The sequence below is a fragment of the Condylura cristata genome, unplaced genomic scaffold (genome assembly GCF_000260355.1).
Source record: "Condylura cristata isolate star-nosed mole 26May11 unplaced genomic scaffold, ConCri1.0 scaffold00029, whole genome shotgun sequence".
Taxonomy (NCBI): Eukaryota; Metazoa; Chordata; class Mammalia; order Eulipotyphla; family Talpidae; genus Condylura; species Condylura cristata.
In genome coordinates, this window is record NW_004567130.1 from 5975537 (window position 1) to 6001838 (window position 26302).

At 48.7% G+C, this 26302-nt stretch overlaps 1 protein-coding gene across 1 annotated transcript in view; it reads left to right on the forward strand.

Moving 5' to 3' along the window:
- MYO18B (myosin XVIIIB) overlaps positions 1 to 26302 on the forward strand; it is a 230720-nt gene that overhangs the window by 86910 nt on the left and 117508 nt on the right. The window contains exons 21-24 of the mRNA XM_004690853.1: positions 5348 to 5413; positions 10731 to 10859; positions 12546 to 12689; positions 13511 to 13600. Of these exons, the coding sequence (XP_004690910.1) occupies positions 5348 to 5413; positions 10731 to 10859; positions 12546 to 12689; positions 13511 to 13600 (429 nt within the window). The remainder of the gene's footprint in view (positions 1 to 5347; positions 5414 to 10730; positions 10860 to 12545; positions 12690 to 13510; positions 13601 to 26302) is intronic.

The following is a 26302-nucleotide window of genomic DNA, read 5'->3' on the forward strand; positions in this document are numbered from 1 at the left end:
TTTCCAATTGTAAATAAAGCAGCAATAAACATGGCCAAGCCCCTGTTTTTTACCAGAGTATTTTTTTTAATTTTATAACAGTTTATTTTTACATCATTTTGTACATTTTTTTTTCATCTCAATTGTAATCTCCGCGGGTTTCCTATCACAGAGTCACCCATGCACCATCACAATAGTCCCGTGCAAGTCCCTCCCCCCCCGTTTTTGGTCCTATTCCCCACTCCACCCCCACAAAATGTCTCTTTTACCAGAGTATTTAATGCTGGATGGATCTCTCAAGTGTTTATCCTACATGGCATTCACTGAGATTCTTAGATCTACAGATTAATATCATAGTCAAATTTGTGGAATTTTATTCACATATTCTTTTTCCCAGTGCCTTTCTTTCCTTTCCTTTTGGTGCTTTCATTACATATTGTCAGAATGATTGATGTTACCGTGTATCAGGGAGGGTCTGTGGTGGTCTCTTCATTTTGCTTTTTGTTTCTCACTTTTCTTCAAATTAAACAATTTTTGTTGATCTACCTTCAAGTTTGCTCTTGCCTCCTGGACTCAGAATCTTTATTTACCTTTACTACCATGTATTGTTATCACCTTTATCACCATTACCATGGAATCTTTACTGCTATACTTTCTTATGCTATCTCAGATCTGTTACTGAGCCCCTCTAGTGAATTTATCAATCTAATAATTGTATTTTTAAAGATTTATTTATTCATGCATACAAAAGGTGGTTTGTAGGCCAGAGGTGCAGGGGTGGGAGTGAGAGGATTCACAAGAGACAGAAATACACTGCTGATGGGAGCAGCAGGCAAGGCAGGAGAGGTCTGCTGTACCATGGGGTCACTTCCCTGGCTGGGGATTGAACTTGTGCTGCAGTGGCTGTAGACAACTTCATAGTGCTGTGTATTTAACTCCTTGTGCCACCAGGCAGGGCCCTAATGTATTTTTTTGAAATGTAAAATTTTTGACTAGAACTTTTAAAAATTTCTACCTCTGGGCCCTCCCTGGTGGCACAGCAGGTTAAAGCACAGCACTAAGAAACTTAAGCCACTTCCGCATGAGTTCGATCCCCACCTGCCCCGTAGGTGACCACATGGCGTGGCAGACCCCTCCTGACCCGCCCGCTGCTCCCCTCAGCGGTGTGTTTGGTCGATCTGCCTGTTCTGCTCCCCACTCTGTCCCTGGTGAATCCTCTCACCCTCCGCATCTCTGGCCTGTACCCCTTTTCTGTATGAATAAATAAATAAATCTTTAAAAAAAAATTTCTACCTCTGTTGATATTTTATATTTGATGAGTCATTATTATTATACTGTCCTTTAATTCTTTAAGCATGACTTCTGTTTGTTGTCCGAGCACATTTATTATAGCTGCTTGGAAGTATTTAAATGTTATGTCCAACATTTGTGCCATCAAGGGTTTCTATTGATTGTTTTGGGATTTGGGGTTTTTTTTTGGCCCTGAATATAAGTCTCACTTTTCAGTTTCTTTACATGTCTTTTAAATTTTTTGTTGAAAATTTTAAATAATTTATTGTCTTCAGTGTACTTATATATACACATACATATTTGTATGTAGATGTTTATATAAGTATTCATATCTACATAAATGTAGATATGTATATAATCTCTGAATTCTTTTCACAATTATTTTGTAGCTCTTTGGCCTTTATTGAAATTACTGCTGGTGAAACTCCTTATTTCTCTGCTCAGTATTTATTCTTGGTGTTATTATTAAGCTTGGGTTCTCAGGGTTGCCCCAATGTTGTCACAGCCGAGTGGTCAAGTTGTAATACAACACCTCGAATCTATGAGGCTTTCCTTTTATGGAGCTATATGTGGTTGGAAAACATATTCAACCTTAGGCATTGTGCCCCAGCTTTTCCTTTTTAGGCTTTTTAAAATCTTTTCTGCTAATAATGACATGGCCTTATGACTAAATAGTGATCTACCTATAGTTGGGGAGCTCTATATGTATTCACATATAGCCTTGGAAATGTGTTCACACTTCCAGATTTCCAGGAGGTTATGGGAGCTTAGTAAGGCCCACTGTGACTAGCTTATTCCCTTGTTAAGTTTCTGGCGAGGCAGTGATCCATTACTTGTCCCAATAAGTCTTAGACTTGATATGCCATTGACCTTCTCCATTTCTTTGCTGTCTAGGTCACTGTTGTTTCCAATAATAATACTAGCTTTTGATTTTCCTGCACTTTATTCCTTGTAAGTGAGCCTCTGCTGACAGCCAAGTTGCTGGTCTTCACAGATTGCCTCATCCTGATTGGATGTCAACAGTAACAGATCTTAGTGGAGATTGGTAGAGCTCTCATCAAGATTCCCATAAACTCCCACTGTTGTTAATCAAGATTCAATAGGTTTGTTGAAATAGATGATTCTCAGTTGTTGATTTCCACAGTATTAAACTTTTTATTTTTTTAATATTTTACTTTTTTGGGGGGTGGGGGGAAGGGAATTATCAAACTCATGCTCCACTGTTCTGGAAGTCTGCTCCTATGTGTTACTTTTGTGATCTCATTATAGGATTAGAGAGGAGGGGTTGGCTGGGGGCAGAGAACAAGTTTCAAAATTTGATCTCTGAGTTTGTATCTGTCTCCATTACTGTTTAGCATGTGACCTTTGACAAATCATTTCATTGCACCAGACCCCATTTTCTTTCTTTTGTAAAATGGGGATCAAATAGTACCTGTTGTGGAGGTTTGAAAATTAGATGAATTATGCATAAAGTTCTTAGAGCAGTACTCAGACTCAGAGGCAAAATAGGAAACTGGCTCCTTGCAAGAAAATGACCAACATTTTTTTCTCACAAAGGTGACATTACATGCTTGTAAGTTTAATTCTCAATTTCTAGAAAATTCAGATGGAATAGCTGATGCCATAGAACGGCAGGAAAAGGAAGAACATTTCTTATGGTAACCTGGATTCTTGTTCTCTCTTCCACCAATTGACACCTACTGGTTTCTGGATAATGAATACATTATGCAGAACCAAGTGAAACCACTAATTTGACAGAAGCAAGTGACATTTCCATAAGATTTAATCTAAGAATGATATAAATGATGATAATAATAATAGTAATTAAGTCCAAATCATTTACACAAAGTCCTTTTTAAATCTTCTCAATTAATAATCCCAACATCTATACAGCCTAGGCAGGGAATATTATCCCCATTGTGCAAGTGAGGAAAATGAGGATTCAGCGCCTGTAGCCCCCCCCCCCCCCATCACTCTACCATTTGGACATAGGCTTTACTTTCTTCCATAGAAGGTTAGGAGCACAGGACATCTTTATTAGGCTTGCTATTCTTGGCTACAGAGACATCTAGAGGACTATAAAACAAGCAGATGAAAAGAATCCTCAACTATTAAGGTCGTTGGGAACATACTGTGACGGTGTCTGGGCTGTACCTAAGAACAGAAGCCTAAGTCCACATTCTGTCTCAGTGCTCCGGGTTTTGACCTGGACAGGGCTGGTGAGGACCAGCTGTGGAGCTTATAAAGTATAGTGTTTGTTATCTTACGCCTGGTCTATGTGAAGCTCTTCACATGCCCAGCTGCAGAGTCTTCTAAAATAGGTACCAGTCTCCACCATCCCCATTTTTCTTTCCACAGAATAGTCTATGGCTCCAAGTGAAATCCTTGTCCAAGGTCATACAGTTTTAAGTGGTGAAGGCAGGATCTCAGCTCAAGTGATTCTAACTCCAGCTCCAAATTTTATCACCCCGCCCCCTCCTCAGTGTTGGCTTTGGGTATTAACTCCAAGGTAGACCTAGAAAAATTGCCTCGACTCTAGGTTTCATTTATTTTCTATCCATCCATCCATCTTATTTCCAGTCAATTTTTATTTTGTTTTCCTCTTGTGCAGAGAGAAAAGATGCTGTAGTTGGATATATTGGTTTTATATATTCTGCTGCCTACAACTCCCTTGGAACATTTTTGGCTAAAATGTAATAAGTGAAACCACTGAATTTTTGGAGGGACATTATGGAATGTTCTTCTAGGAGGTCAGAGGAGGAAACTTACTCCCAGATTATAGTCTTGGACTAGACTTTTAATAAACATTTTTTTTTGGCATCTTAGAAACTTTTCTGTAATTCCGATGACCCATGGAATTGAAACTCGTCTACTAGATTTCTTCAGTCTCATAATACCTTTTTGCCTCTTGAGTGTTGCAATTACTTTTCTGACAGTTTTTTTCTGCAAATAGACTTTGTGATTTTCAGTGAAGGGAAGGTTCCTGAGGTGTGGTTTGGGGTAGAGTGGGAGGGGAATTAGCAGTCACAAAGGAACCAGGCGTGACCTGTGTTTATCTGAGGCTACAGCTCTTCAGCAGGGTTTTTTCAGAGCCCAAAGGACTATTTGACAAGAGGAAAATTCCATTCAATGGCTGGTGACTTGACCCTGGCTGCCCTCAGGCTTGTCTTTGAGTGAGTTTGTTTCTCCTAGATGAGACTGCTTTTCTCCCCTCTACATTCACTCTCTGCTAGCTCTCTCTTGTGTGGGTGTTTGTTCATGCAACAAGCTCATATTTATTGAGCTCTTACTGTATGCACAGAACAGTACAGGTACAGAGGAGGACTAGGACATGGATCATATACAGGCCGTCGGTCATTCATAGTCTACCACGCGCTGTGCCCATGACACACTGGCTCTGCATCCCCTTTGCCTGGTTCCAGGCCACCAGCATTCTGGTTTTGGCCTCTATGAATTTGACTACATCAGTGCCTTTAACAGTGGAAGCATACGGTCATAGTCTTTTTGTGAAGGCTGATTCTGCAGCATTCATGCATGCAGTAACATGTCCCAGAAATTCGTCCCCTTTCAAAGCTGATTCACATTCTGCTGCATGCTTGTGGACGTGTGCTGGACCCCTGTGGAGCTTTACCTTTTGGCTGCTTTGAGTGAATAATGTGACCGTGGGTGCCAGGGTCTCTGCTCTCAGTTCTCTTGGGTCTCTTGTTGCATCATCAGTGGATTTTATGTTGCATGTTTTGAGCAGCTGGCAGTTTTCCACAGCAGACACATTCTTTATTTCACTTATAGAGGTTTTCTCCTCTATAAAATGAGCACACCCCTATGGTGGTGGTGACAATTATAGTAGATGGTGTCTGTGACGGTCCCAGCAGAGTGGGTGACACACAATAGAGCTCCGTACATGCCCCCCTCTGCACTCACGGGGTGAGGTTGAGCTCTCTGGCCACAGCTGACAGCCGCGTGGGCCTGTCCCTCCTGTCCCGATGCATCTGTCGCCCACCTGCGCCTCCCAGCCTGACCTCTGCTTTGAGAGTCTTCCGCCTTCCTCTCTCTCCTCTGACTTCTCTCTTCTCCCCAGGCTGTGGAGGAGCTCCTGCAGACCCTGAATCTGGAGAAGGCTGCGGTGGCCGTGGGGCACAGTCAAGTGAGTCGAACTTTCTTAGACATTCTGACCAGTCACATCAGGGACTCCGAGAGTCGCAATTGCCCGTTACTCTGTGGGTCTCCTTTTCAGCAAACCCAAAACAGGGCTGAAGATTTTTCTGCTCTGTTACAAGGTTGTGAGGAGGAAATGTTACAATAAGGAAGAAAAAATACTGGGAAATGACATTTATTACACTCCCAAGGGCCTGAGGTCTGGAAGAGGTAACAGCCTGGACTTCGATATGCTTCTCGTTTTTCTGAGTCTCAGAAAGAACCACATAAAATCTGGGAGGAAACACTCATCTTCCCTCAGGCCTTGTAACTTTTGCTTCGCAGTCAACGAGAGCACAACTATCTGATTAGCAGCGGTAGCTTGAAGGCTTGAAGGGAAGGCGTACCAATTTAGAATTGAGAGCGCTTGTTCCAAACTGGTGTTGAGCCCAAAAGCTCTTCCCAAAATGTTTACATGTGTAAGGAAAAGCTCCCCAGAGCCTTCATATGCTCATATAGCCTGTAAATATTCAGGAGGGGAGACACAATATATAGGTCTTTTTAGGTAGTTTGGCTGTGGGGCGCCCATCCTTTTATTGCTGTGGAAGGCCTGTTAACTATCTCCGAGGACAAACGGTCCAGGGATTCTATTTTGGGAAGTGGGGAACAGAGATTGATCAAAGACCAAGTGGTGGACAGGGGAGAAAGGACACAGTTTAGAAATACAAACTGGAGAGAGAATAGGCCACAGGAGAAATGACTGCACGTGGTTCCTCAGTTGTCTGCTGACTGAGTTCTGTCACGGAATAATCCTTCGCCATCACCTCCCTTTCGCAGGCACTATGTGAGGTGCTGGAGAAGTGCTGTTGTCCCCAGAAGCTCACTGCTCTCTGTTGGCGCATCTTACAGTCCTGAGCAGCCCTTCCCTCCCCTGTCTCCTTAGAGAGCTCACAGCCGTTCCCAGCAGACAGAGCCCCGTGGCACACTAGCTCACCCCATGGCCCTCCCACTTCTGCTAAAGTGTGTGCTTAGAGCAGTTAGTCTCCTGTACTGGGAATGGGCACCGGACACTCGTAGACCACGTCAGTAAAGGAAATAAACCAGTTACTGGGTCTCCTCTCAGGGCGGCGTGCTCCATGTGTCACTCCTTTGCTTCTCTCACAATCTCCCCTGAGATAAGGAGCATGTCCCCCTCTGGAAGAAAGCCCCCTTTCACAGTCTTTCCGGGACCTAGGAGCACAGGTACAGGTCCCGAAACCTGTATTGGTTGGAATCCCAGGTTCTTTTCAATACACGGTGGCTCCATTATCAACAGAGTGATGGAGCAAACTCCTTGAAAGGGCTTTATTGCCCTAGTCAGAGGAACTGCTTTTCAGCTCCAAGAACTTCACCCCGCTTGACCAGCTGGTCTGAGTGTGACCCCTGCCTGGACCAGCAGCATCACCATCACCTGAGAGCTTGCTAGAAATGCAAAATCTCAGGTGTGACCCCAGACCTAGTGAATCAGAAACTGGAGATGGGACCCAACCCTCGAGGGGATGCCAGTGTATGTGCCAGTGTGTGAGCTGCACACACTGGTCTAGTCACTCAGCTGGATTATGAGCACAGAAGTGAGTCCCAGTGAGCCCAGCTGCTATTGCAGAACAAGGAAGAACAGAAGAGCACAGAAGAGCAGTTCTATATATACTATCTCCACAGGGCGAGGGCGAGACGCCTGCAAGCCAAGCGCTGCAGTGGGAAAACAGCCTTAATATTGAATAATACTGGGTGTTCACTAGGAGACTGCCAAGAGCAAGTCGAGGTCCATGTGTCCTTCTGGAAGCCAGGCGAGGCACTCAGTGGGTGGGAAGCAGCAGAGGGAGAAGAGAACAGCCAGGCTTCCTCCTCCTGACTGTATGACTCCGGAGTGAGTAATTTTACCTCCGTGAGCCTCACTCCCCTCATCTGTAAAATGGATGTAGGACCCCGTGCCAGCTGGCCGTGCGGCTCAGTCACTCTCCCTTTAACAGGGCTTGGCTGTCATTGCATATCGAATGCACTTGTCAGCAGGGACAAGATGCTTATCAAACCAACAGCATTTTATGCTTAAAGAGCTCAACTCCTCTAGACTGGAAAATTAGTATGAGGTGCTAATTCCTCAGAAGTGCCAGGCATGGGAGCTATTGCCCTGTCAGACTTTTAAACCTTGGCCTTCAACATTTTTAGAGGGAAAACAGCTTGCATCATGGTGGCCCCACCGATTCCTTACGGATGGGGAAGTCGGGACGTTACACTCTGTTTGGGCCTGATAAGCCGCTAGACCCATGAAAGGAGAATAATTTAGATTTTACTTTGTGATTCTGAGCCCTGGTGCCTTATCAAGGCCTGTGCCCACAGCTGTGACATTTATGAAAAAGGTGGGATTCCACACGTTCTCAGCCTTCTGGTCGGCAATGTGCTCTTAAAAGGAGGGAAAAAAAATCAAGATAAGATTCTGCAGAGGCGATGACTTATTCCCATTCTGTGTATGGTCGTTTCCAATTATCTTTTTAATGAAAGCTTCATACTTAATCAATAGTGGTTTTGGCAGCACTTGCCGCCTTTTGTAATATACGAACCAGTGCTGTCATCACTTTGATCATTGATTTCTTTTTTAAATAGCAGCTTTTGGGACTCACTAGCTTGTGAAATTAATACAGTCATTATTGAGGCAATCTGATAGGTAATGAGTCAATCGTGTCTTTATTTCAATGAGGCTAATTGTCTCAGTGGCCCTGGCAGATAGGAAGTGTTCTCTAAAGCAATGGAGGGTTGCAAAACCGAGTTAGCACCGATTGGGTGTGCTAATTTTCATTCTCCCATAGAGAAAGGGGGCCTGGTGGGGGGACTGCCATTACAGAAAATAGATTTAGGAGGATGGAGAATCGATTGACACCCTTTGCTCGACCAGGAATCAAATTGCATTTCAGCCTCAAATTTCAGGTGTCTGGGACCTAATGAATGAGAAAATGAAGCCTTGTGTTGATGGTGGAAATGGGTGCAGAGAAAGAACTAGACTTTGGGTTCAAGGTTTAGCTTTGCTGTTCATCAGCAACATGGCCTTGAGTCCAGTACATGACTTTCCTGAGTTACTGGGTTCCCCAGAGGGTCACCTTGAGTATTAGCCTAAGACATAGGAGAAAAAGCTCCGGAAATTGCAGATGCCATGCAGATGTGAGTGATATTTAGTGAGACTTATCTTCTTCTCTGGAGTCAGATGGAGGAAAGTAAATCCTACTTTTCCCACTTTTTTCCCACTTGCTAGTGCAGGATGATGGGGAAAACACCTTTTTTTTTTTTTTTTTTAATGGAGTTTTGTGGACTGCATATAGCTGGGTGATGCTTTTTTAAGATTTTATTTGTTTATTCATACAGAACTGGAGTACAAGCCAGAGGTACAGGGGCGGTGAAAGGCTTCAGCAGAGGCAGAATAGGGAGCAGAACAGGTAGATCGACGAAGCACACTGCTGAGGGGAGCAGCGGGCGGGTCAGGAGAGGTCTGCGGCTCCATGTGGGTCACCTCCAGGGCCAGGAATTAAACTTGCACTGAAGTGGCTGCGGCCGCTTGCAGTGCTGCGTCCTAACCCGTTGAGCCACCAGGGAGGGCCCTGGAAATGCCATTTTTTAAAAACAAAACAAAATTTATTTATGCATATAAGAGCTGGAATGTAGGCCAGAGGTGTGGAAGGTGGGTGAGAGGATCCACCAGAGACAGAATGGGGAGCAGAACAGGTGGATATAATGAAATCCACTGCTGAAGGGAGCAGTGGGTGAGACAGGAGAGGTCTGCTGTGCCACATGGGTCAGCTCCCTGGCCAGAGATGGAACTTGCGCTGCAGTGGCTGGCGATCACTTCATAGTGCTGAGATTTAACTCCTTACACCACCACAGAGGTCCAGAAATAACCTTTTACACTATACTTCCTCCCTCCATAAATGGGATCACAATGAGTACCACATAGACTTTCACGTGTCTATTGGTTTGCCTGTATATAAAATAGCTAGAACATATAAGGCCTCGAAAATGTTAGACTTTAATTGATAATGTCCCCATGACTTGATGTCACTAAGATACAGCTCTCCCGTGCTTGCAGAGAAACCCAACACCTCTGGGCTATAAGCTACATCTGGCAAAGAGATTCAGACGTCTGTGGGTAGAAATGAGCAGCGTCAGGGGCACAGGCCTATGGTCTGAAAAGTCACCTGCCTCCTGTGGCTGCCACCGTTAGGGTATCTTTCCTTAGATGGGGTGAGAAAATGCTGCACCAGTGTGTCTGCCAGGGGCTGAAGAGGTCCCCCTGAAGTGTCAGGCCCTCTTGGAAAATCCTTTCCCTGCAGTTGGTTCCAAGGCAGCCTGCGGGGTGCCCAGGAGACACTGATCACCGTGCAGCAGAGCTCTGCAGCACATTACTGATGAGCCAAGCATGGGAGCTGGGGCCCACACCCTGTTTCCTGCCAGATGCCTGTGCACCCCTCAGAGGCCCAGCCTGGCCCCATCCTCTCCATCACATTCTCTGCCCCTCCTGTCAAGTAGGGCTGAGGTGTTCCCAGGCACATTTTCTCTCAGATGGTCAGTGACTCTTTCTAAAGAATGCATAGCCCCAGGCCCAAGACCAAATGCACAGACCTGACCTCTCCTGGGGCAAGGCCAGGGAGCCTGCCTTTGCCACCTCCCAGGGGGATTGTGACGCAGAGAGACATTTCACAGGTGCGACTAGCAGTTGTTCTCAAACTAACGTGTGCCTGAAGCCCCTGGAATGGTGTTAAATGTCATTTCTGATTTAGCAGGTGTTGGAGGTGGGGGGGGAAGATCTTGCATTTCTATCAGACTCTCATATAGCGTTGGTGCTGCTGGTGCTTGGACCCAGGAGCCATCACGAGACAATTGGGACTCTCAGCCAAGGTGGCTGTGGAGATGTTTCAGTGGCTGCCAGAAAATGAGGGCCAATGGGCCCTCCCTGGTTAAAGCACAGCATAGCACTACTAAGGTAGCCACAGCCGCTTCAGCACAAATTCGATCCCCAGCCAGGGAGGTGACCCATACGGTGCGGCAGACCTCTCCTGTCTCCTTGCTGCTCCCCTCAGCAGTGTATTTCAGTACATCTGCCTGTTCTGCTCCCTCCCCACTCTGTCTCTGGTGAATCCACTCATCGCCCCTGCTCCTCTGTCCTGTACCCCAGTGCTGTATGAATTAATAAATCAAAAAAAAAATCTTAAAAGAAAAAATAGAACGAAGGCCTGAGAGGCCGTTGCTCCTCTCATAGACAGCGACCCAGCAGCGAAGTCACCTGTGGTTTTCTCTCCGGGCAGGTCTTCCTCAAAGCGGGAGTGGTCTCCAGACTGGAGAAGCAGCGAGAGAAGCTGGTGTCTCACAGCATCGTTTTCTTCCAGGCAGCCTGCAAGGGCTTTCTGTCTCGCCAGGAATTCAAGAAGCGGAAGGTATAGAGGTCTGTGTGCCTGGAGAAGCGGGAGAGGCAGGAGGACCTGGCACGAGGGGCCATCGTCCCACACGCGTCACGCACATGTGTGCCAGTTCCCAGGGCGACCCTGCTACTGCACAGAGTCCATGCAGTGACGCGGGACCCTCCCAGAAGGGTGCAAGTGCAGCCACTTCACAGGCCCACCCTGAGCAGTGGGATTTTGAGCAGCACTGTGGGAGACATCGTGACTGTGTTCTGGAATTGGACATACATCACCCACAGTGCCCACTGAACTAGATATCCACAGGGTTGGCCAAGCCCTCTGGGTTGGTTCATGGTTTTAGCCTAGTTCCCTGGAGAACTTGACTTTCAGGTGTCACCAAACAGCACATGGGCGGGACTCAGTTCTGAGAGCTTGGGACCAAAGGGCAAGTTCAGAGCTCACAGTGATGAACCATCTGGGCCACCCTCTCAGAAATCTCAGAGGCTGAATGTCCTTGAGTCTGCAGTGTTGAGAGGGCAACGGGGCTCTGGAGACCATGTTCAGATCCCATCCTCCCGCTTAGTAGCTGGCAAGATGAGCTAATGCACACATAGTCCAGTACATGGCACATAGTAACAGCTCAATAAACAGTAAATGCTATGGGGTTAATACTGTTTTTAAGTCTTACTACTAGCATGGAGTGATATCCCATGTGCCTCCAGGACATGTAAATTTGTGCATTCAAATATATGTACTTGGCAAAGTTAGGACATCGCAAGCATGTGAATCATCTAGTACTTTCGCTGGCCCACTGCACTCAAGCACTGAGGCCCGGGATGATTTGCAAAAGAGGTTAAGAGCCTGAGCACTGTCTGCTGCCAGACTCAGGGTTTTATTCCCAACTCTGTCACAAGCTATGTGACATGAGGCATGCGACTTTACTCTCTGTCTCCTGGGTTCCCCTGAGTAAAGTGGATGTGCTGATAACACCTGCTTCACAGGGCTGGTTTGAGCCAAAGTGCATAGGTGACTCAGCAGTGCCTGGCCTGTAGGAAGTGCCACACCAGCAAGCGTGCTGGCCATTCCGATGGGGGAGAGGGGGCAGGGTCTGCCGGCTTGTTAGTCAGCATCATTCCACCTAAGATAAGGTATGTGAATGGGGACTGTGGTTCTTAAAGTGTGGTCCCCGGATCAGCGACACCCTTATAACCTGGGGATTCATTAGCAGTGAGCATTCTGGGCCCCACTTCTGGCTCACTGACTAAGCGCCTCCGTGGTGGAGCCTACCATCTGTGTTTGAACAAGCTCTCCAGAAGATTCTGAGGCTCACTCAAGTTTGAGAAGCATGGAATTTAAATACACTCGAAGTGATATCTATCTCCTAAATACCGACTAACAAAGTAATCAAAGCCAGCATCTCTTGTTAGCAGTTTCAGGGATTTGTGACAGGTGGTTTTTGTCTTGCCAGTGACCCTCTTGTGCCATGTTTTTCATTCCTCCCTCTATTGACATTTTTACGCCATGCATGATCACCTCATTGTGCCTGATGCCTGGCGCCAAGCGCCTGACTACATGGAGGACAGCTCTTGGGTTCAGATTACCTAATCCCTTCCCCTGGGACAGAAACCCATTTCCTCCATCCCCTTTGCCACCTTCTGCCTCTTCCTTCACCTCCCCCAGTTTTGGGTAGATTCCCTCAGGTCTTATTCTCCCTCCCTGCAGATTCACCGACTGGCCACCCAGTGCATCCAGAAGAACATGGCTGTGTTCCTGGCGGTCAAAGACTGGCCCTGGTGGCAGCTCCTTGGTTCCCTCCGGCCTCTGCTGAGTGCCAGCGTCGGGGATGAGCAGCTCCGTGCCAAGGAGGTTGGTCTAGCTGGCAGCCAGGGTAGCCTCGCCACCTTTTTGCATCCATACCCAGTGTCTCTACCCTGGGAAATTCTTGGTCTAGGAGTGTCTCACACACACCCCCCCCCCCAGCACAGCCCTGTGCCCCTTCCAGATGCCACTCCTCTGTCCCCATCAGCTGAGACCTGTCTTCATCCTGCGCCCAGCACCTTTGTGGATGTGTGGGTGCTGGTTAAGTTGTGAATCATTGGATCCTTTCTCTCCCTACCTCTCAGAGGTCACACTCCTATGTTCCCTCCTACTGCTGACACCTGCTGTACACAGATTAGCGCCCCCCCACCCCCACAACAACCCCGTTTTGATTGGCTTCTGGTCTATCTTGCCTGTTGAAAAAAATTGGCGTATATACACACAGTTCCTCTCTTACACAAAAGGTTGTGGACTAGATGGCATCTTCTGTGACTTGCATTTTTCACTTAAAATTGTATTTGGGATGGGCATTGAAATGGATCCATTGAAATGGTATTGTAAGATAGTGTTGAGCTGCTGGTATTAAGTGCTGCTCCTCCAGGAGAATGGAGAAAAAGCCCACTGTCAGCTTCAGCAAGAAGCCCTGTCCCACTGATTCACGTTCATCCCTGGGTGGGGTGGCCAGATCTGCGTGAGCAGAGGTGCTGGTATTCAGAAAAGGTGAAGGGCCAGTCCCTTGTAGGAATTTAGCATCTGGGCATCACCCCGGGTGGGCAGGCTCAATCACTCCTTGCCCGACCCCTTTTCATACATGTGGCATCTAGACCGCTGGTCCTCAGTGGCTTCTGGTAAGGTCTTTGTTTTTGTAGGAGGAACTTACAGCGTTGAGAAAGAAGCTAGAAAAATCAGAGAAGTCACGGAATGAACTCCGACAGAACACGGACCTGCTAGAGAGCAAGGTATCTCCAGCCCCTTGGGGGGGCTCCCTGTGTGGGTGGTGTCTGCATCTGGGGGGATGACACTGCCTGGTACTGAGCTTCAGAGACCCTTATAAGAACCCTGGGAGCTGCATCCATATTGCCCCTACTTTGCAAAGGAAGAAACAGAGGCTCTCGGGGATCAGACGTCTTCCCAAGGCCACATAACCAGCTTGTTTAGAACTGAGATCAAACCCTTGTTTTCTGGCTCCAAAGGGAACACTTTCAGTAAGTCACAAATCATGAGAAAAAAATAATGGACAACATTAAAGTAATCAACTCTGTTTACCATGGTATAAAGTGACACACTTGCAGATAAAATTTGAAACACATTTAACTGGCCCAACATATTCAGGACATGTCCAGAAGTTCCTTAAATCAGTTGAAAGAAGGCAAGCACTCTAATAAAGAGCGAAAAATGGGATCGGTCATAGGTAAAGGGAACTCTGCTCTAAGAGCTCAAAGGTGCAGGAATTCCAGCTGACCAACAGGCATGTGGGAGTCTGCTCACCCTACGTACGTAGCGTAATGTGAATCAGCCCCACGCTACATTCCATTTTACACTTGTGATCAGCAAAATCAAAACGTCTTTTGTAGCCAAGAGCTGGCCAGGATGTACAGCGCGGGGACATACGTGTGCCGGCGTGCTCCAGAGGCTCTCACACAAGGAGGCTGCGGGCCCACGCCCTGCGCTCACTGCTCGCGGGTCCTCCCGAGTCTTTCTGGGAAGACGCCCCACTTGCGATAGTGCTTGGCACGTTGAAGAAATGTAATCACTCAAGGGGGGCTCTTGATGAACACACTCTATTGTATTAAAGATTGAGTTATCGAAAGTGAAAATGAACCAGAAATGGGCCAGCTGTGGTCCTCGGACCCAATGCAGGTGCCAGCCTGTTTTCTTATAAAGTTTTCTTGTTAGGTGTTGTTGCTCGTAACCATGCCCATTCCTTTCTTTGTAGTTCTCTCGCTTGCATGCTGTGATGGCAGCGTTGAGTAGCTACCCCATAGGTGTATGATGACCCATAAAGATTCAAGTTATATATGATCTGGTTCTTCGCAGTCCAAGTTTCCTAGAGATGCATGCATGCATGTGGGTTGCCCTGGAAAATGTAATGCCGGAGGGTAGTGATGGCGTTGCAAAAGAAAACCTCAAATATGACATCTTCCCTTCTTTTTTATTTTTTAAGGATTTATTTATAAATACAAAAGCTGGGGTACAGGCTAGAGGTTTGGGGGGTGGAGGGTGAGAGGATTCACCAGATACAAAGTGGGGAGCATAATAGACAGATTAACTGAAATGCATTGCTGAGGGGAGCTGCGGATAGGTCAGGAGAGGTCTGCTGTGCTATGTGGGTCAGCTCCTTCACTGGGGATCGAACTCATGCTGCAGTGGCTGCAGGAAGCTTCATAGTGTTGTGCTGTAACCCCTTGCATCAGTGGAAGGCCCCACCTTCCCTCTTTGAATGTGCAGAGCGATGCTGTGTATCGGTAGGGGCATATACGTACCTGGCTTCAGTGTGAAGATATTCATGGGATAACACCAACTTCGGGGTAGTTCTTACCTCCTTGGGCACAGAAAGGGACCCAGGATAGGCAAGCATGATTGCAGAGGTGGGTGTGATGGCCTTGCTGATGTTGTCTCTCCTTCATTGTGCATTGAGTCCATGGGCTGTGCAGAGACATGAAGCAGACAGTCCTGCCCCCAAGGCGACTACTACAAAGACAGATTTGCAAACACTTTCAGTCCATAGCCAGTGTGCTGTTGAAGACCAAGGAGAGCAACTCCATATAACTGGCCCATGGTAAGGAGGCAGAGGCACTTGGCAGGGGTCAGGACTGAATGGGGCGTTATCAGTGTGCAAACTTAGACATACCCAGGGACCCGAACTTGCATGCTTCAGAGCAGGTCTGGCCACCCGTGCATACAAGGACAAAGCATACTGAGTCAGACAGAACTTTAATAGGGTTAGTATGCTTGGAGAGCTGGGAGAAAGAAGGATAATAGTATCCCTATATATCACCCATCCCCTGGGGTGACTACCTCACTAGCCAGGATCAGCCCAAAGTGGGCACTGAAACCTGAAATCCTGTCGCCAGTCTGAGCTACCCTCTGGGGGAGTAACAGGGAGGGGGTGAAAGGGGCCAGGCACATCTGGGACAAAAGGAGAAAAAGCAAGATTCAGACCAAACAGCAGCTTCCCTTGTCAGCCTACCCTCCCCGGCCCCTGCGGGTCTCTTCCAGGTGTCTCTTTGTGTGTCCCCCAATCTCTGGTGCAAGTCCAAAGCCTAAAAGCAGGCTCACCCCTCTCCGCGATCCCCCTGTGTGCCCCAGAGCCCACCGGTGTCATGTAGCTTCACCTGGCTGCTCAGCTCCACCTGCTCCCTAGTTCCCAGCGGCTCTTGCAAGGCTCCTGCATGAAGATGGGGGCGGGGAACACGGACCCCATCTTTGGTGGAGATGTCTCTCTTACAGCGCCAACAGCATTCGGTGTCAATAAAATAGACACTATTTTCATAGGTTTCAAAATGTAAATTCATGCCAAAAATTTATAATGAGCAAAATATAAAAATTTTAAATAAATTTAAAATTCATGGACCAGAACTAGGGCAAGGCAAATGAGGCATGGCCAGATCCTGTTTGTATTTAAAAATGTGTTATTTTATTCATCATGGACTTTTGGCATTTTTAGAGATGACATGCAAATTTTATTTACCTTTATGTCTGAGTTTTGGGGTGCCCCCTTAAATTTCCCACCCTCAGGGAGTGTTTTGCTCACCTCATCCTTAGTTTTAACTGAAGTCTTTTCCATGAAGTCCTGGGTACCTTCCAGGGTTCTGCTGATGCTAAATTTAGTCACCCGTCAACAAATATGTGTGAGACCTCCCAAGTGTCAGGCATCCGACATGGCAGTTCAGATGTAGCCAGAGAGACGGCAAGTCCCTGACAGACCACATCGCCATTTTGGCCTGAGTGGTCAAGGAAGGCTTCCCCTGGGGTGAGATATTTTAGAGCTGAGTTATTTGATGGAGTCATCTACATGAAGAGCTGGGAGAAGAGCAGCAATGGCAAGTGCAAAGGTCCTGGGGCACATGGGATAATTATTTGTCAGTCCAGAGTTTTCTACACCAGAGAGGCTATGGTTTATTGTTACTAATGACATCTCTTGGGTTGGTTGATGGATAATGTGACTTTAATTAGATTCATGAACAAACCAGCAGAACACATCCTTCTTCCTGTGTGACAGCCTGAGGAGCCTACTGGCTCACCTGGGTGTGTAGCAGGAGGTTTGGAGGGAGGGCTGCCTCGCCGACACCTCTTCTCCCAGCCACCCACTGATTGTGTCCATGCTGCCCTGCTTACTCCATGCCCACCCCCAAGGACAAGGAAGGGCTAGGGGCACCTGGAAGGAACAGTCACCTGCGTGCAGAGGTAGGAGAAGCTAGTGGGGATGCTGCTCTGTGTGCCTGGGCTCTGCTTCTGGAAGACTCTAAGGAGCTGAGGAAATGCACACACACTTGCCTCACGCTGTCATGGAGGCTCTGCAGAGCAAGCAGCCTGCCCTCTTTTACTGGAAGGGGCAATGAGTAGAGAAGCAGAAGTGAAAAGTTGGAGAGCTGTGGGTTGGCTGGGAATGTAGGTGACTTCCCTGTAGGAATTCCTTCCCACTGGGCTGACATTTGATGTAGTAATTCATCACAAATTGTCTGGCCAAACTTGAGGGTTTGCGATAGATTCGCTGCAGTGGGAAACTTGGAAAGTGGGAAGAGGTGATCATGTGTAGCATATGGGATGTCAGGAGAAGGAAGGAAGGGAACCAGGCTTCTCAGGCCTGAACCAAACAAATAAGGATTGGCACCTACAGAGCATTCTGGTCATGTTCTTTGTGTCTTCGGTGACACGTGGTTACAAGAAATGTTTGGGGCCTTGAAAACGATATTATAAAAAACCGAAGCTAAGAAAATAAACTCATAAGGAAATAACAGAGTACACAAAATTAAGGAAAGTGTTAGGAAATAGAAATTTACCATTGGCCTCAGACCCAGGTTTGCATGCTAGTTACATGCACTGGCCCCTCGGCCTGGAACACTTAAACCCTCTTCACCTGGTCATCCTTTTGCACTCAGTTCAGGTGGTCCTTCCTCCAGGGTGCCTTCCTTGATGCTCTGAAGGTGGATTTAGCCCCCACGATGTCCCGACAAATGGCCACGCTTACGTAGCTCAGCGAGGTGCCTGGCTCTGGATCTTCACCTTCTTTACCAGGCCATGACTGCAGCCAGACCAGGAACACTTTCAATGCTCAGCCATTTTCGAAGCCTCTGAGCTGAACTTTCCTCTCTGAGGCTGGCTGCGGGAGGCCTCCACCTTCAGAACCCCACAACAGCCTTCCGGCCCATCAGTGCGGTGGGGCTCAAATCCACTGACTGAAAATGCCTCAGATCTGAAAACACTGAATTCCAAAGAATGCATGAATCCGCACCCCCTCTGCCGCCCCAATCTTACTTTCCTCCCAAAGGCAGTACTTCTTAGCATTCCCCTGGGGCTGTCTGTCCTCACCCTCCACTTGCCAGTGTCTGGCTTTAGCCACCAGCTACAGCTGCTGTCTGTCTGGTACTGTCTGTAGGGCCAGGTGTGAGTTTAACCTGCAGCTTGTCACGGGTTTCTGGCTACCTGGTTATCCTCTTTGGTAAAGTGATCTTTTGTATTGCTTTTTTTGTGTGTAGAAGAACTGGGATGCAGGCCAGAGATGCCGGGGGTGGGGTGAGAGGATTCACCAGAGACAGTGTGGAGAGTGAAGCAGGCAGATTGAACTACCCTACTGAGGTGATCAGTGGGGAGTCAGGAGAGGTCTGCTGCGCCATTTGGGTCCCTCGCTGACCGGGGATGGAACTTAGGCCGCAGGGGTGACAGTGCTGAGACTGAACACCAAGGCCACTAGGGAGGCCCCTTTCTATTGCTTTTCTTGTTGATTTGTAATAAATTTTAGCCCCTCCAGATAGCTTGGTTGTTGGGTATATGTACGACAGCTCTCTTCTTTCACTCTGTGGCTTGCTGTTTCTGACTGCAGAAATTGGCAGTTGTATTTGCTGAAACCCAGAGTCATGTGAAAGGATGAGAAAGGTGAAAAGGCTCCAGAATTCTCCAACTTCCATCATTTGCTGGAGATGCACTTTTTGGGGTTCCTGTCTATAGTTATCACTTCTCTGATACACAAAACTTTCCACTTATTTATATCTCTGAAATTGGGATGCATCACACCCTAAAAACGTCTTGTAGTAGTGCCTCTCTCCATTAACAGCTGCTTAGATTTGGTGAAATGCAGCATGTGGGCCCAAGCGCGACTGTTTGAAGAAGGGGCTCTACCCTTTGGCCCCGCCCCCTGCCCAGTTGCTGTGAATTTTATTGGTTGCTTTTACACTCTCAAGACCATCAGAATCCCTGGGGGTGCTGTGAGCCCCGTAGCTCCTCAGGTGCCATCAACCAAACCTTGCGCCCAGGACCCAGTCTCGGGGGGCCTCCCCCACCGCTGCTCACCAAGCCCCTAGGCCTCCTGCAGCAGGGGATCCGTGCTGTGTTAGAGCAATGTTCCCGTCCTCGAAAGCGTGTCAGAACCCCCAGGTGGGTGTGTGCGCGTGCCGATGGTTGGATTGCAGGTCCGTACCCGGGGCGGCCCTGGGGATCCTTGTTTTTCTCAGAAGCTCTCAGGGTACTGCCGGGTTGAGGCCCACGAGAACTGGTGGAAGGTAGTAGACCTTCTCTGTGGCGCTACTTCTTAAAGAGCATTTTCTGTCAACAGTCAGGGAGCGGACACCCCTTCCGAGCAGGCAGCATGAAGACACCCCAGCCCCGTTCATGGCCCCTGCCCCCCACCCTCTTGTCTCAGCAGGGGGAGAAACAATTGATAAAAACATTGCTGAAACATGTTGTGCCTCATCAGTGGAAACGCCATTTGACTAGGCTTATTAAAAAGACAACATTATTGCAAAATGATTTAAGTGCTTCATTTGCACAGGAGCAGAAGAGGAGATGAGGGCCTCCTACAAGCTGGCTATAAATATTTTTCAAGCGTGCAGAGTCTGCCGTGCTGTAAAGTGGGGCTTTTATTTTCACAAGGAAGCAGGACGTCTTCTCGGACGCACAGAAAGGCTGCCGGAGCCCACGGAGATACTGGAGAGTGGGGTGCTTTACCCCTTCTCCGAACTGGAGCATGGGTTTCCCCCAGGGTCTTATTTTGTGCAAAAGGCTGAGGCACTCACACTCTGGATTTCTGGCCTCACTGGCCTGAGCGGTTTGGCTTTCTGGTGAGGACTTGCTGAGTGAGTCTACCAGGCTTCGGTGGGACTGGAGATGAGGCTCCAAAGGTCCATTTGCCAAGCTGAGGGTATCGGGTCCCCATGACCCAACGGTGCCTGCTAGCTTGTCTCAGGAGGGAGGCTTCTGAGGCCGAATCACCCTGACTTCTTGTTCCGAGCTGTGCCACCGCCCCGTGCCCACAGGGCATGGGCTGGGACATGCCCTAACCCTGGCTTCCTTTCTGACCAGGATGTCAGTCTCAGAGGACGAGGACGGTGGCAGCAGCTCTGTGGTCATCATGTGGGCAAATTCGTGTGTGATCACAGTGGGATGAAACCCCACAGAGGGGCGCACACTTGGAACGACCTTTCAGTGTGCCTCAGTTTACCCTAATAAAAGCCAGTACCACACCCCTTTCTCCCCTCCCTTCAACACAAGTGAAGATGCTGGGGGCTGTGGGAGGTACAGGGTGACGGCATCATGACCTGCCTGCTGTGTGTGTCTGCTGGACTGCAGGGAGGGGGGCCGGGACGGGGTTTACAGGTCCTCTTTTATTTTTTACAATTTATTTATTTATGCACACAAGAACTGGGGTATAGGCCAGAGGTGTGGGGGTGAGAGTACTTACCAGAGAGAACATGGGGAGCAGAGCAGGCTGACTGATGGAAATACACTGCTGAGGGGAGCAGTGGGCGGGTCAGGAGAGGTCTGCTGTGTCATGTGGGTCAGCTCCCTGGCTGGGGATCGAACTTGTGCTGCATTGACTGTGTGTAGCTTCATAGTGCTGAGACTTAACCCCTTGTACAACCAGGAAGGGCCACAGGCCCTTTTTAAGGTAGAATTGTGGGCAGATTCCTGGAGGCGCTAAGCCTGTGTGACTGCGATGGCCAGGCGTGCCTCTCGGGGGTTTTGGTGAGGCGGTGTGTGTGTCAGCTCACACTGTTAAGGGCAAGGCTCTGTACACCTTCACAGCTACGGACATATATTTGGATTCCTTTCACCCAGGAAATGGAGTTCTTCAAAGCTAATGACACAGCCTAGCTTTCTCTACACCCCTGAGTGCTCAATGCAAAGTGAATGGACCAATACAAAAACTGCATTTAATCATCAAAGCAACACTAGTGGGCAGCGTGTCTGTGCCAGATGCGGGCATCAGCCCTTTAGCTGCAGTGTCTGACTTCACCCTCCAATCACACTGTTAGAAAGACGTTAGTACCCCACATTCTAGATAAGAAAGGGGAGTCCAGAGAAGACAAGGGATCTGTGCACAGATCACGCAGCTTGAGAGTGGCGGACCTGGGACTTGAACCCAGATCTGGCAGGCTCCAAACAGGCTGTGGGGGGCAGGGGGTGGCATGCAGGCAGGAGATGAATCTCTGAGGAGGGATCATTTTTTTTATTTTTTAAATGTGTTTATTTGTATATAAATATATATTTACATCATTGTTCATTTTTAAAAAAGATTTATTTATTTATGCATATAGAACTGGGGTATAGGGCAGAGGTGCGGGGCGGTGAGAGGCTTTACCAGAGACAGAGTGAGGAGAACAGGCTGACTGATGAAGTACACTGCTGAGGGGAGCAGCAGGCGGGTCAGGAGAGGTCTGCCGCCCCATGTGGGTCACCTTCAGGGCTGGGATCGAACTCATGCAGAAGTAGCTTTAGCTTCTCCCTGGTAGCTGCACCACCAGGGAGAGCCCCACATCATTGGTCATTTTTAACCAGTGTTTGCTCCCCTGCTCTCAGGTGTAGACCCCACAGAATTTCTTTCCCCAGTTCACCCGTGCACCATCACCACAGACCCTGTGTTCCTTCCTCCCTCCCCCCACCTGCCCCCTCTCCCTCCCTCCCCTGCAGGGTGTATCTGGCTCATAATTGTCTGTTTGTTTTTGCTTTGTTGTGTTGTGTTTTGTATTGTTATTGTTTCCCCCCTAGTCTCATCTGATTCCCCTATATTCCTCCTAGCAGGGTCTTGAGGGTGGCCAGGAGCTGGCCAAGGGGTAAAGCTGGGGTCCCAGGTAGAGGGCACCCCGCAGTGCAGAGAGAAGCAGGGCTGTGGGGGTTGCTCTGGGGATGGCAGGAGGATCACACGGGGAGTGGCGCAGGTGTGGGGGGGGGTGTCGTGAAGTTGGATCCTGCTACAGGTGAGGCCTCCATTCTCATCAAGCCTCCCAGTGCTTTTTTCCCTCTTGATGGCGTTGGTCACTATGAGTCTCTGAAGGACCTTCTAGATCTCATGAAAACCCATCACTGACCCATCTCTGGGGGGCCCTAGAGCTGGCAGTAATGAGTCACCCCATGCGCCCCACTCCGAGGCACACCCCTTCTACCCACCTTTGCTTCTGGGTTCCTTCCTGCATTTGTGAGCTCACTCCTGGAGCTCCCAGGGGGCAGCCTGATAGTGGGGTTGGGAGCGAGAACTCCAGCCTGGCACCTTGTTCATACTCTCCTCATTCCGCCACCAGCCAGCCAGGGGCCTCGGGTGAGTGTCTGCCTGGTGCCTCGGTTTCCCCCTCATCTGCACACGCCCTCCCGAGTTCCAGGAGGCGTGTGTGGGTTAACCTGTGCTGGAGGAGTGGTTCATACTGAGGCCACTCTACTAGTACTTAATGGTGGGTGCCGTGCCAGCGTGGGAGAGAAACACTGGCAATGCCTGAGCAGATGCCCTTGTGCGCCCTTAGGAACCCCAGGGCCCCCCACTAAATAAGCAGGGTTGTGTTCTGAATTTCCCTGAATGACTGAGCAGTGCTGGGTTGACATGAGGCTGAGTCTCGCCTACTTCTCAGGCAATAGTGCATCAGCCGCTGACTGCCCTTGGCTGCCCCTCACCAACCCACCATGGCCCCCCAATTTTATTTTTCATTTTTTCTTTTAGTCACTCAGGTTGGAGGCAATGGGGCTTCTCTTCTGCTGGGGGCCCACATGGGTCCCCCCCTGGCTGTGGCCTTGTAGGGGTACATACAGGTTGTCTGCTGTGCCTGACCAGCTTGCTCCCCTTGCTGAGCCTGGGGCAGCTGGCCTAGGGCATCCTGGGATTGGCTTGGGCGACTGTGTGGGATGGTGAGCAAACCAGGCTGAGGCCGCTGGATTGCCGGGCCTGGACTCCTCAGCATTTTATGTTACGATCTCATGCAAGTGACTTCCCCAATCAACGCACCCATTTCCTGATCTGTGAAAAGGGAATAAGGAAAACCCCTCCTCATAAGGCCTTGGGAGGGGCTTCAAGCAGCCGGCAGTGCCAAGAGCTCATCGCATTCCCAGCAGTCCCTGGGCATGCACGCATTCTCATGCAGAGACTTAAAATGAACAGGCCCTTTCACTCCCCATGAGAAGCACAGGGCAATGAGAGGGTGCTCTTGGCACTCCACAGGTCTGCGATTTGGGGGGTTTGAGAACCCTTGAATGAGACAGCCACAGGCTTGTGGGTCTGGCTTCTTTCTCCCTGAAGGTCAGCAGTCTTGTGTCGATGCAGGCGCACAGAGAGCCATCACGTGATGTGTGGCGAGCGACTGACAGGTCAGAGGACTGCACGTGCTTATGCTTAACATCCATTGACTCCATGTTACCCTCTGAACCCCCAAACTGCAAATGATTATTTCTGATTGACACCATGGAAAATCTACTGCAGTGAACTTACTCATTTCTGTCCACTTTTCCCTGGTGGACTCCTGGGGTCCGTGTACTTAAGGAGTAAGGCGCCGCCAATGATTTGGCCAAGGGATGAACCCAGGGAGGTTTTCAGAATAAATTCTGGTTAATTGGCCCTTGAGTAATCGTCAAAGACCAGGCTCCCCCACTCATGAAACTGGCAGCTCTGGGTGTAAAGCCCACCCCTCGCCTCTCCGGACTAAGTCCCCCGAGACCCTATACTGTGGGAGGGGAGGGTTTGTGGAACCAGGGGAAAGTTTACTTGTCTCTGTGAAAATCGTCTGTCATTACCCCAACTTGAAAGGACTAATTGTCCTTTGGGCTCCAGACTTGGGTTTTGTAGAACTAAAAATTAATGCATTAAATTAATTTTGTGTTCCCTTTGCTCAGGCCGATTAGCACAAATTAAATTTTACACTAATTGGCCAAGGCGGAGAGAACACAATCCAGTGTTTGGGATCACTGCTGTGCGCAGGGTGGGGGCCACAGGTTAGGAGCAGGGGGGTCGGGGGGGGACGGGCGGGGAGGGCAGGGTGGCACGGGCCTGTGCGCGTGCTCTTTGCCAGTGATCACTTCCCACCACCAGAGTTTGTGTGTGCCCACATGCAAATCCAACCCATTTAAAGCTCAGGGCGAGACCAAGATTAGAATTTCTATAACAGTAATTCTTAAACTTTGTGGCATTTAAGCATCACCCCGGTATGTGTTAAAATTCAGATCCTTGGCTCCCGCCTCAGAGCTATGGTCTGGGAGATGAAGATCCTGGAATTTACTTTTTAACTACTTTCCCAGTCTCTAAGGTCAGTGCTCGCCCAAACACTGTAAAGGCAGAGGTGGAAGGACCAACCAAAGGAAGCCCAGCCCAAAGGCTGCCCCAGGGGGACCTGGGTGAGCGCCTCCTGCTGGTCACCACTACTTCGATCTTAGAGCCGTGGGTTCAAGTCCTAGCTCTGGCACTTGCTGTGTGTCTTCCAAATGTTCCCCCTCTGTTTCTATTTACATCCTCATTTTGGCTTTTGCAGTAACTGGTATGGTCCATAAGCTAAGAAACAGACTAGAGGAAGGAAAATTGTGGGGATCATAGAGTATACAGGGCTAGCCTCCTTTTTCTAGCTCAAATTTGTTTGGACTATTTTAAAAAGAGGTTTTGTGTTTTTCTGGTTACTAAAATGGTCAAAAAAATTCTCAGAGCCCTCCCAGGTGGTGCAGCGGGTTCAAGCGCAGCACTATGAAGCTATCCATAGCCACTGCAGCATGAGTTTGATCCCCAGCCAGGAAGGTGACCCACATGGTGTGGCGGACCTCTCCTGACTCCCTGCTGCGTCTCTGGTCAATCCTGTCACCCCACCCCCACACCTTTGGCATGTACCCCAGTTATTGTATGTATGAATAAAAATAAATCTTTAAAAAATATTATCGGCGCTACAGAAATGCATCCAAGGAGCTTGGAATCCCCCGTGAGCCTGCTCTTTCAGGAAAAATAATGCTACCAACCATCTGGGAGTGCCTTTTTCTGTGCAAGTAGAAACAAAAAGCAGAAACATGCCAAACATTCTATTCGGCAACTTTGCTTCCCACCACCCTGTACAATGTGTCTGGGGGATTTTTGTCATGTCAGAACAAATAGATCTACATCTTCCTCCTTTGTGGGGCAGTTGAAGGAGACATACTGAGGCAGCCTGTGAGCTGACAGTATTGATGGAGAGAAGCTGGAAGGCAGTGGGGTTCCACTCTGGAAGCAACACTGAGCTCCCGTCGGATGACAAGCTACAGTCCCCCCCTCCCCACCGCCGGTCGGTGCAGGGGCCTCAGGGGCGCGTGCAGTGTCATGACATCTTCAGAGACCACACTGATGGCATAGAATTGGAATGCTGGTAGCACATGGCTGATTCAGCACACTTGAATTCGATGCCTTTTCCAGCCCCAGAAGGAAGAGACTGCCCCAAGGTCACGTCGTACACTAACCAATTGTCTGAATGTGAGCCTAAATCTGTCTCTCTGTCTCCAGTTTTCTCTCTCGTCCTCTTGACTTTCATCACTGCACTGAACAAGGGGGAACTTCTTACTGTGCAACGGCTCTTCTGTGTAAGGTTGTTGCTAAGCCTCTTGGTCAAAAACAATCCACTGGCAGTACTCTTCTCCTCACTTTTCAGTCTATCCTTGAACTTGAATTATTGTATTTAAAACAACAATATGTTATTGTGAGACCAAAGGGTACCCAGGGACCCCAAACTATCAAAGGGTACATACTCGAAAATGAATTTTGCCATTTGCTTTAAAAAGTCAAACAAAGCAGATTCTTAGTGGGACTAGGATTAGGGTGACATTCCTAATATCAGTTTCCTAATAAATACCCCAGCTACCCATCGCCTCATGGGCAAATGCCCAGCCAAACACTGTTGGCCCAAAGTGTGGCTGCTGAGGCCTAGAGCTGGCTGCAAGTCCAAGGTACCTCCTTCCGATGGGGAACAGTGGGAAAGGGGTGAGGTGGGTCTGGGGCTGACCCTGCCAAGTCAAGTCCAAATCAAGACCCCAGCTCTGTGGTGTCAGTCAAGGACAGCCTTCCCGCGCGTCCCTCACCCATGGATCTCCATGTATCTCTCCTCCGTGTATCTTCCGCCACATCATTTCCCCCTGGCCCACCCCTGGGTGCAAGCCAAAGTGGGAGAAGCAAGAGCCCAGAGCGCCCCTGACTGCTGTGTTAAGTGACCCCACCAGGGGCTCAGCTCCACCCCCAGGTCTCA